Genomic DNA, 11,365 nt, shown 5'->3' on the forward strand with positions numbered 1-11,365 from the left:
ACACACAGGCGACCTCGGTATTGGACTTGCGTTATTTTATTTTTCTCTTTCCAGTCTGAAGCTACTATCATGGGCATTTAGTTATACAAATGACACTTACAAAAAAATAAAAGACCAAGACACCCAGTGAGATGCATGGTGGAGATGAACCAGTCAGGGGGCCGGCAGGGGCAGTGCTGGGAGCCTGAGGCCAGACAGCTCCTCACAGGCTCCCAGCTGAGTGACACCCGGCTTCATCCCACCCCGAGATCCAGAGTCCAGTCAGACAAGGAGCACCCATCACGCCCACTGGAGGCTCTGGCTGAGGCAGCAAAGGCCCAGCACCACCAGGTAGGGACACAGGCCAGGGACTGGGCAGGCAGGTGGGAGGGGGCCAGTGAGAGCCCCTGGGGAAATGGAAGCAGGTTCTGGATTCAGGAGGGGCTCTGCCTGCCCCACCACTAACTGGCAGAGAGGGAACCAAGGCCTGGAGATGCCATCCAAAACGCCCCTGCCCCCCACAAGGCCCCGTGAGGACCACTCATGGCTATAACCAGGCTTGCCTGGGCCTCCTCCACCAATAACATTTCATTAAAAAAAAAATACTGATTTGGTCATTTTCTCCTTCCAGTGAGGCCAGGGTGAAAAAGGAGATAGGAGCAGGGCCCCGGACCACAGCGGACCACAGCAGGATGTGCAGCGGGCAGGCCTGCTCCATGCAGAGGGGACAAGTGGTGGGCATTCTTTCAGCCCCACCCTGCACGGCTTTCCTCCTGATGCAGGGCTGGTGCACCAGAACTACGGGCTTGGGGCAAATACCTGGCTCCTAGGAAGTTGGGGATATCGGCAGGGGGCAGGAGATTCCAGTTACGCCCCCACCACACCCAGGGGGTCCGGAAGGCTTCCCAGCCCCCACTGCTCCTTGGCCACTTTGGGGAAGTAAGGCTCAGAGTCATCTGAGGTCAGAAGAAAGAGGTGCCGGCCTCACCCACGGCAAAGAGAGGGCAGAGGGATCCAAAATCCCTCCAAGGACCAGGCTGCTGCCGCTGTCCCACCCAGGGAGAGGCCACGCAGGACAACAGGTGGGGACAGTTTGCTCTGGGTTTCCAGTTTGAAAGGCAAGGGGCTTGCCACCCTTGGAGGCACCCACCTGGAGAAGAGTTAGCGAGAGGGGTCAGGGCAGGGTGGGGACACAGGCGTGGGGACACGGGTGTGGGGCCTAGTACTCCCACAGCGTGGCAGGGTCGATGGTCTCAGCGCAGGCCTTCAGGACCCCTGCGTGGTCCCCCTTCAGGTAGCGCCCACCCACCTTGATGGCCACCTTGTTGTAGTCGCAGAACTCAAAGAAGAAGTCGACAGGCGTGTCACTGCTGCTGGTGACCAAGGAGTCACTGCCCACCGTCCAGTACTTGCCTGTGGAGTCTGGGGGAGCGAGACCCTGTCAGGCCCAGCTCCCACCCTGCACTCATGGCTTCCAGAATCGAGGTGGGGTCCACGATGCCCACCCAAGCCCCCCACCCTCCCATGCTGGATGGGGATCCATCGCCACCATCCTCACTCCCCCCACCAGGGTTTCAGTCTCAAAGTTCAAGTGTCCTCCCGGTCCACCATTTCCAGAACCCTGGATCCCTCTCTGCTCGCCTCAGCCCTCTTCTAGCTCTGTCTGGGGTAGGCTGGGAAGTCTCCCTCCTGTGCAGACAAAAGGGGGGGAAGGGATGCTCCCAGCCTAGAGCCCCTGGGGGCGACGGGACATGTGTCCCCATGGGGCTTCAGGCTGAGCCCCAGGGCCACGCAGGCACCCAGACACTGCCCCCAGCCCATACCCGGGGAACCCCAGCCAGCAGCCGTCCCCAGGAGAACCTGCCTTTAATGTTGTAGGCACCATCGTTGAACTCGAGCTGGAAGACATCGTAGTTGGAACGGTTGGAGTCCAGGGTGCCCGTGACCTTGCGGCAGCCGATGAAGCCATGCTCCCCGCGGAACACAATAATGGGGCGGTTGATCAGCTTCATGAGGAAGAGCTCTGTGTCCCCTGGCCCAGGAAGGGGAGGGGCTGTGAGCCTCATGAGGGTGAGCTGGGATGCCCAGAGTGTGGGAGAGCAGGAGCCTGGGGTTACACAGCATGCCAGTACTGGGGGGGCCCATTTGGGGGGATGCCCAGCACAGGGAGGGACTCAGGCGGTCTTGCTGAGTGACCATGGCATGGTTAGACTCTCCGGGGCACCAGGGCTTGGGGGTGCCCACGGGCAGCTACCTGCTGTCTCCACCGAGGCGGCCAGCTGCCCGTTCTTCTTGGCCGTCACAAACTTGCCATTGGACGCACGTAGTGTGATCCGCCGATCACGCCACTCAATGTCAAAGTAGCAGCTGGCATTCCTGGGGACGGTGGGACAGTTAGGTGGCGCCGCCCCAGGCCCCAGTTCCATGGGAAGGGCCAGCCTGGCCAGCGAGGGCAGTGATAAGGGGATGGGCAGGGCACTTACTTGGTGGAGGCGGTGGACTGCACACCCCCCGTGGGCGTCAGCGTCCAGTACTTGCCCGTGTGAGTGCGGAAGGCACACTTTTTGGTGTCTCGGTCAATCTCCAGCTGGAAAGTCTCCTGGTCGGTCTCTTCGTCCTGATTGGCCGACAGGTCCATACCTGCAGGGAGAGCAGGGCTTCCAGCTGGTACCCGCAGCCCTGCCCTCACACGTCAGCACACACAGGGCTGCCGCAGGGCTGGGCGCTGCTGCAACCCCTCCGCATGCACATGAGAGGACCCAGGCAGGGGTAGCCCAGGAGCAAGGCTGGCTACCTCCATTTTCCTAGCATTTTCTCGGCAGAAAGGCCTTCTAGAGCCAATGTGGAGAATCATAACGTGGCCCAGGATTAGATGTTAAGGATTAATTACTGTTAACCACGTTGTGGTTATGTCAGAAAAGGGCCTCATTTTTTAGATACAGACAGAAATATTTCAAGATGAAATGCCCTGACGTCAGGGATGTGCTTTACATACAACCAAACACAGTGAGTGCAGGGGCAGACGGAAAAAATGGCAGAATACTGCTTCTGGGGGAGAGGGACGGTGGGCTTCATCATATCCCTCCTACTTCTGTGTACGTGTTTAAGAGTTCAAGAGTAAAACTGGACAGCATTTCCTAAATTTCAGGAAATTTAGGAAACTCAAAGGCGTAAGCATGAATCCACACCTCTCCCATTGCCCACTGCACCCAGGGCAAACACCCAGGAGCAGAGCAGCGGGTGGGTTTCCCCTGCAGATACTGACGTTCCCTATAGATTTGCATATGATCTGCATCATTTTGCATACCCAAGCTGACTCCAGCAAAAACCTGGAACCGGCATCCTTGTTCCAACAGAACCAATTCCCATTCCCCAAGCGCCCTGGGTTCTAAGAACCACAGCAGCAGGACTGTGCCGCAGAGCGCCATTGCCCAGGCTCGGGGCTTGCCAGCGTGTCACTATTTGGGCCATGACTCCTTTCTGAGCGGCAGGTGGCCCTTCAGACGAGGAGCTGGAGGCTGGCGGGCAGCAGCACAGCCAGCATCTGCGAGCACCCTCCCCAGGACCAGCAACCAATTGGAGGGCCTGAAAGGTGTCAGTCCCTTCCTAACCCAGTCACATCCCCACATCAGTGTGAGGGGGTGGGAACCTTCAAAGAGGAAAACTGAGGCAGAGGTGGTGTGTCCTGGCCAAGGTCACCCAGAGAGATAGTCAGGGGTCCTGGTGGCTCTCAGGAGGGGAGGGGAGCAGACTCAGATGTCTGCGGGCCCCCTACCCCAACCCCACCCCCTCTATGGACTGTGGACATGTTCTCCACGGGTAGCTCAGGGCCCTGAGCCAGACCCTCAGAGCCCATTGAGCTCAGCTTCAGGCTTGCTGGACCCCCTTGGCCCCAACGTCAGGGATCTCCTGACGACCCCAGACCTGGGCCGTGAGCTGGACTCACCATCACACCCCAGGGAATCACTGGGTGAGCATGGGTGAGTGGGCTGGGCCTGCAGGGTGCCTAAGCCACCACCAAGAATAGAACCATCCTAAGGCCACACCTGGAAGCACAACCTGGGGCTGGGGTCCCCCCCTTGCTCAGCTCTTACCCAGCAAATCTGCTGACCTGCCCCACCCCTGCTCTGCAGAAGCCCGCCTGACCCGTGCATGGTGCGCACTGGCCGAAAGGTTGGAAGGGGACAGACAAGAGGACACCTCAGCAGCAGCCAAGGCAGAGGAGGCTCCCCAGAAAGAGGGGCAAAGGGGACAGGGAAGGGACCTGGAACAGAAGTCCAGTCTCCAGCTCAGCCTCAGCCTGGGCTTCAGAGGGCTCGTCTTAATGCAGCCTTGCAAGGAAACAAGGCACTCAATGAGACTAGTTACTGAGAGCTTAGCCGGGGCCGCGCTGTGCTACCTGGGGACATACACTGGCTGAACCCATGGAGTTACGACTAACATCCTCCCCCCACAGAACAAAGGCACGCTCTGCAGTGGACGTTACTTGCCCAGGGCCATATACCATCTGCTCAGTTATTCAGACCCTGACAGCCTGGTGTATAGTCCTGGAACTGGTTTGATGAGAAGGCCTAGACCAGCCTGGGAGGTCCCCAAATCCAGAGCCAGGCAGCCTTGGGTGAGTACTTTCCCCTCACTTGGGCTCAGGTCCCCCCTCTGCCTTTCAGAAGGGCCAGTCTGTCCATTCTGCCAGGAGGTTGAAAGGATTTAGGGGCCTGGTGCCAAGCAGACTCCAGGTCTTCCACCCCCAACAGGAGTGGGTGGGGTAACGGGAGTTGTCCCCCCTACCATCAGCAGGGCCCCTCCTGGCTCTAAGGCCCTGCCCAGGCGGGAAGGCCCCTCTTGGCCTTGGAGTCTCTAATTAGAGCTAGGTTACTATGGAAACAGGGTTTTCTTTGGGATTTTTCTTTTCATCAACAGCAGCACAGAAAACCTGAGTCACAGGCCCACAGGAGCCCTGGGGAAGCAGGAGACGCAGGGAGCCCATGGGCCCCTCCCCACTGCCTCGAGCCCTATGGAGACCCCCAGAATCCCTGCCTAGCCCCCTCTACCATGGCTTTCCCTGTCCCCAGCGCCCGAGTCATTCTCTGGTGGATCAAAGGGGTACCCCCTCTTTGCCTAACACCCCTTCTGGTCCCCATTCCCTTTGGCCTTAGCAGTTCCCAAACTCCCCAGCACTCGCTCCCTGCCACCCACAGCCCCGCTCAGTTTAGGGAAGGGGTGTGGAAGCATCTGTGACCTCCTTTCCCCTCCTTCCAGTCAGCTCTTGCCACTACCTGACCACTTCAAATCTCTTCTCTGTCCTTGCACAAGCCATTCATTCCCTAGGCCTGAAATGCCCTGCCTCATCAGAACTCTTATACATCCTACAAAGCCCAACTTGACCGGCCCTTCCTCAGTCAGCCAACCTCACCTTCAAGTAGTTGGGACAGGGTACTTCCTAAGTGTGGAGTGCCCAAGGCACAGCTGGCCAGATGCAAGGAGGCTCTGGGACTAGCTGGAAAATGTGGTGAGGCACAGCCCAGGGTCTGGCTGAAGCCCAGAGCAGGTGAGGTTCCCACTGCGTCCCTGCCATCCTCCACCCTTTGCCCAAGCCATGTCCTCATCTGTGAAACGGTCACGGCTATACCACTTCCCAGGACCTAGGATGTAATGTGCCATCTGCCTCACATCAGCTCTCAGGCACCAGGACCCCACTTCCTGGTGGCCAACCCTGCCTCTAATGGTGGCTGTGATGGCCTCCTCCCAGAAATAAAGCTTGGCTGAAAGAATGTGCCCAGGGCCAGCTCTTTACAGATGGGGAAACTGAGGCAGGAGCGCAGGCTGCTGCTTCAGCAGCGAGCACCCCGCCCCCACCAGGCAGCCTGTGCAGGCCTGCAGGGGTGATTCACATCCCCCAGCGCTAAGCCCAGGATCCTCCTCCTTCCTGGCTGGCATTTCCCAGCATGTGTCAGAAGTGCAGACGCTGCCACGCAGGCCTGTCCAAAATGGCCTCTGTCCCCCACATACCCGATGCTGACTCAGCGTCCTGCAGTCATCCTCCATCCCACCAGGAAGGCCCAGGCTCAGCTAACATAAGAATGAAGTGAGAACCAATATCTGAAGCCAGTGGAGCCCTAATCTCAGCCCCCAAAGCCATCTTCCCCAGTTCCATGTCCCTTAAACTCACAGATGAGCCAATACTTCTCTTGGCCCAATTTCCAGCTACTCCGACCCCATCGGCCTGAATCATACCATGACACCCCAGCAAGCTTTACTAGAGAGGAGCTGGCATCTGCCCAGCCTTGCCAGTGGCTACCAGAAAGTGTCAGGCTCACCTGGGGCTTTCTGCTCCCTTCCTGCCACAGGGCCTTTGCACAAGCTGTGCCTGCAACACCATTCCACACATGGTTCATACTGCCTTCTATTCATCCTTCAGGTCAGCTTAAGTGCCCCCCCCCATCTAATCTAGATCCCTGATGTACTTCTTGGACCCAGGCCTTTTCTTGACACCTTTGGAATGTTGCTCATGCCCCAGTGAGAACACAAGCCCCACCAGGAAAGGGTCCAGAACATGCCAACTTGTTCACCATTCAGGCCACTGCATATCACACTTGGCAGGAGCTCAATGTCTGCATAACAGGTGGGGGCTCCTGCCCCACCCAGTACTGTGTGAGACCTTAAAGGGAAGCCATGTATGCCCAGAGGCTGGGAGGCACGAGGAGGTCCAGATAAGAGCCCCCTCTGGAGTCAAACAGACCCAGTACTGCATGCTGCTTCCTAGCTGTGTGACCTTGGGCTTCACCTCTCTGGACCTAAACCCACCCATCTGTAGGACTGGAAGCCATACTGCCATGTCAATCAGCAAACTCAGGCACAAAGCTGCCTTCACCCCACCAGGGACTCCACCTGAACTGCCATGGGCCTGCGACCCCCTTGGAGGAGCCCAATCAGGAGGGTGGCCATCAGGAGGAAGGCCTCCCTCCGCAGGAGGGGGGCCACTGACTGGGCTCCCATCCAGCTACCTCCATAGGCTGGGGTCCAACTTCCCATCTGGGGGAGCAAGACCCCCACAAGTCCCTCTAGTGGGGCTTCCGGCTCTCAGGAATCAACTGCCTTCACCAAAGGAGGGGCGGGGACGCCAGAAGGAAGAGAAGCCGCCTGGGAAAGAATCTAAGGAGGGAAAGGCGGGGGGGCTCACTTCTGGAGTGCAGGCCTAGGAAATGGCCAGGCCACTGGGAGGCCCTAGGAAAGGACGCATCGAGTTGCAGCCAATTGTTCCAGGCGGGAGCCTTCGGGTGGGTTCACTCGAGGGTAGGGAGTTTCCCAAGGGATCCGGGCTGGGATCTCCAGGATTGCGCTGAGGGCGCCCTCGGACGCCCGCAGAGCAGCGCGCACCGGCCCCGGGGACGCGCAGCGGACGCAGGGCCGGGGAGCCTGGCGAGCCGCCAACCGCGCCACGCCGTCCCGGGGCCAGGGCGCGTGGAGGGAGGCCGCCTCCTGGGGAGGCTCCGGACTGGGGAACTGGGCCTGAGGGCGGCGTACGGAGATCCTCAGCAGGGGGCACCCGCAGAAAGCCGATTCCCCTCCCCCGCCCAGCCGCATCTGGTTTTCCCATCTGCAGGACAAAGGGGGCGAGGGAGGGCCCGGTCGAGGAGCCCGCCCCCCTGCTCACAAAGGCCGCGGCCTCAACAAGGGCAGACGTGAGAGGAGGGGCTGGGGGGAAAGGCAGACACTCGGGGGTCCCCACCCCAGCAGAGGCCGACCCCACCCGGCAGAGGGGGTGGGGAAAGGCATGGAAGGCTAGGAGGTGGAAGCTCACCCCCGCGGAGATCAAAGACTCCCCCTCCCCCCGACGAACAGCGGCCCGTGGGGGTTGGGGGCGCAGCCTTGGCGTGTTACGACCCTCGCCTCCGCCCTTGAGCTAAAAGCTCGATGACTGGGGGAGGGAAACGGCGAAGGGTGTCTCACCAAGGGCTGAGCCCGCCGATTCGAGGAATCAGCGCGCGTGGAGGAGTCCTAGATTCGGCAGGGGGATCGGAGGGTGGCACACACGTCAGCACCTTATGCGGGCCTGGGGAGCCCCAACCCCAGCACCGGGTGGGGGTTGTGCAGCGGCGCCCAAAGCAGGCAAAAGCCCCACCCCTCGCCCCCTCCTCCGGGCCAGAGCGCACGTTCCCAGGCGGGACGAGGTGGTCCGCGCGCCTAGCGGGGGCGCACCGGGCGTCGCTCGGGATTGCAGCGGCGCCGCGGGCGAGAAAGGGCGGGAGGCTGGAGGGCCCGGGGGTGGAGTGCGCTTTGTGCACGCACCGGGAGAGGCGGGGGCGGTATCCCCACTCACCCTGGCGCGTGGACACGTTCCTCTCGTTGGCCGCCTGCAGCACGACCTGGGCGCAGCTCTGCTCCAGGGCAAAGAGCTCGTCCTTGCCCACCTTGGTGGCCTTGCCTGCCTTGAGCGTGCCGCTGGGCCCCGACGGCGCCAGGTAGCGACCCTCGCAGTCGCGGAAGGCCACCTTGCCAGAGCGGAATTCGAGCGTGTAGCCGGTGGCGGGCTCAGGGCGCGCTACCAGGCGCCCGTCGTGGCGCAGGAAGCGATGGTCGGCGGTCTGCACGCTGTAGCGCTGGTCCTGGAAGGCCAGCGTGATTAGCGAGTCGACGCCCCAGGGCACGTCGCGATCCACCGCGATCTCGTCCGCCGGCCGCGCGCTCAGGTGCGCGTAGCGCTTGCGGGTCAGGCTGTAGATGTTGACCTGCGGGTGCATGGCGATGTGCACGCTCCATTTCTCGGCCGGCGACACGGTCTGCGCGAAGCACGACAGGCGGTCCTCGGTGCCGCCGAAGTAGCGCCGGTGCGCCTCAGACTGCAGCGACCAGCGGCCGTCGTCGTGCGCCACGATAAGAAAGCGGCAGTCGGCGCCGGGCACCTCGCGCTCGCAGGTCACGTTGCCGTCCTTGTCTGCCGCCAGGTAACGGCCCAGGTGGCTGCGCAGGCACACGGCCGCGCTGCCCGCCTCGTCGGGCGGCTGCTCCAGCGTCCAGATCTGCTTCTTCTTGAGGCTGCTGGCTGACGCGTTCACCTTGAACCCGAACGCCTCGGCAGTCAGGTACTTGTTGCCGCAGTTGATGAGGCCGAACTGGATCTGCACTGCCTCGGTCGTGCCGTTGGCGGTCATGGTGGCGGCGGGCGGAGGGCCCGGCGCGGCCCGGGAGGTTGATGGCGGGTCCCCGCGGCAGCGCCCGGCTCCTTTGTTCGGCGGCGGCGATCCAGCGCGCACCCTCCTCAGCGCTCCACAAAGCCGGCCTAGGCGCCGGGGCCTCTTTATAGGCGAGGTGACGTCAGCACCTCGAGGCTCCTCCCCTTGCCGGGGCTCGGCGTGGGAGGGGGCGCGGGGGCCGAGGGAGCCAGTTCTGCTGCGCTGGAGCCCCAAGGGCACGGGTGGTGGCTCGGCTGGCGGCGTCCCCTCCTGCTGCACAGCGGGCCTCTAGGCTCCCCATTTCGGCCGCCGCCCCTTCTCCCGAAAGCCAGAGCCCCACCTCCGCAGCGCCACAGCCGCAGGACTCACCCAGAGCACCAGACCCCTCACTCCAAACCTAGCAGGGAGAAAGGACGAACCGGGTTTGAGGTTGTTACAGAGTGGAGGTGGCCTTAGAGCAGAGCCTTGATAGAGCCGACAGGGGCCCATGCAAGTACCTGTGGGTCGATAGGGGAGCGGGGGCGGGTAGGCCAGGAGCTGGAGGGGGGACAACAGACCCAACCCAGGCCTTGTAGTCTGGCCCTCAGAGGAGGCCGTGTTTCCCTGAGGCTTACCTCCCAGGACATTACCCTGAAGGCCACCCAGTACCCTCTAGGTGGCCCAGGCACCCAGCCTGGCTCGCCCAAATAAGTCTCTATGGTAGTGGCCCCCACAGGTAACCAGCATTCCCATTGTGCGGACACCAAAGCCAAAGGGTCTGGTCTCTGGACCAGTGGGGTGAGTAGTGTGTCCTTTTACTGGGCAGGTCAGAGAGGTGTGACAACTCCAGGCTGCACAGCCCTGAAGGACGGAACCCAGGTCCCAGCTCTAGGGCCAGTGTGCCTTCTGATTCTTTATAGGACCCTGAGCCGGCACATAGGAATGACACCCTCATCCTTCAGGACCCGAACTCTCCATCCTCCTCCCTTAAAGGGGATATTCCCTACAGACACCCACCCCACCCCTGTCAAGGAGCACTTCCCTTTTCTGAGCCTTTCCAAAGGTCAAGACTTGCTGGGACATTCCCCACATGCCAGGCAGGCCCCTGGAATGCTAGCATGACCACAGGCTGCCCACAAGGTCTCCAGGCAAAAGCAGAGGGCACTGCACTAGCTCCCTAGCTGGTCATCTGTGCCTGTACCTCCCCCCAGGCAACCTCCTCCAGGGATTTTTATCTTCCAGGGGAAGGTGGTGTCATTTTCTCACCTTTGTGCCACAAATGGATTTACTGACAGGGAATTGAGCATCCCCTCCCACAAAACACACCCCCTGGAGAGCTGGGAAATCACCCTTCTCATTTTGAGGTCGTGTAACAGGCTTGAAACCCAGAGTCTCACTGGCTGTGTGACTTAGGCAAGTTACTTAACTCTTCTGAGTCTCAGTTTTCTTTTTTGTAGAGGAGATACAAATCCCCCATCTCAGGGTGGCCTGAGAGTTTCTGAGGGCATGAAATTCAGACACTGTCCCTGGCCATCCTAACGACCCATTCCAGTCCCCAGGAAGACCTTCGTCTGGTTAGGGAGACTCCAAACTTCTGGTCAACTACCTAGGCTTGGGGGTGGGGATGGGGGCGCTGAATAACAGCAGACATTCAGGGAGGGCTGTGGCGTGCCAGGCTGGGTGCTGGCAGCATTGCTGGAGTTTGCTGAGAGCTGCCTACTGGATTGGGGCAGGGTGGCACCCCACTCTCAGGTCTGTAGCTCCCCTTCTGGCCCTGAGTCCGCCCCCCTGCAGCTTCAGGGCCTAGAGGCCAGGAAGGGGTCTGGTGTCGGCAGCTCCAGCCTCTCTGTCAGATCAGGGATGGGAGCAGGGCCAGACCTTCCCAGGTGATGCACTCAAGGGGTGGAAAGACTGGTGAGTCCCGACGTGTATAGTGGCAGCCTGGGTTCAAAGGCACATCTCTGGCTTGGTCTTCCCATCTCTAAAAGGGGCATAATGGCAGAACCCACCACAGGAAAGTACTTGAGAGGTCTGAGGAACCAACATACATAAGCACATTTGTCTTTGTGTGAAGAAATGAAAATACAAGAAACCAACCTAACAGATGGTAGAATGGGAATGGGACGGGGGGCAAAGGAATTTGTACATTCTTCGATAGTTGAACTACATAAATGTATTGTCTATCCAGAAAAAAATGGGGGCGTCCCTGGGACGTGGGACTCTGTTTTTCAAAC

At 60.4% G+C, this 11,365-nt stretch overlaps 1 protein-coding gene across 1 annotated transcript; it reads right to left on the reverse strand.

Moving 5' to 3' along the window:
* Positions 1-20: 20 nt before the first annotated feature.
* Positions 21-9,264, reverse strand: FSCN1 (fascin actin-bundling protein 1). The gene is made up of 5 exons (XM_019753667.3): positions 8,300-9,264; positions 2,463-2,619; positions 2,234-2,355; positions 1,844-2,011; positions 21-1,401 (listed from the first exon to the last, which is right to left on the reverse strand). Exons 1-5 carry the CDS (start codon positions 9,129-9,131, stop codon positions 1,199-1,201), a joined length of 1,482 nt encoding a protein of 493 aa, XP_019609226.1. The 5' UTR covers positions 9,132-9,264; the 3' UTR covers positions 21-1,198.
* Between the last annotated feature and the right edge of the window lie 2,101 nt (positions 9,265-11,365).

The sequence above is a fragment of the Rhinolophus sinicus genome, chromosome 5 (assembly GCF_057876585.1).
Source record: "Rhinolophus sinicus isolate RSI-liver-muscle chromosome 5, RSI-T2T, whole genome shotgun sequence".
NCBI classification, from domain to species: Eukaryota; Metazoa; Chordata; class Mammalia; order Chiroptera; family Rhinolophidae; genus Rhinolophus; species Rhinolophus sinicus.

Bases quoted from the DNA above. Each gene is read 5' to 3' on its own strand.
- FSCN1 (XM_019753667.3), bottom strand. From the start codon at position 9,131: ATGACCGCCAACGGCACGACCGAGGCAGTGCAGATCCAGTTCGGCCTC. The intron at 2,620-8,299 runs GTGAGTGGGGAT...CTCTCCCTGCAG, and splicing joins GAACGTGTCCACGCGCCAGG to GTATGGACCTGTCGGCCAAT. The intron at 2,356-2,462 runs GTAAGTGCCCTG...CACCGTCCCCAG, and splicing joins CAGTCCACCGCCTCCACCAA to GAATGCCAGCTGCTACTTTG.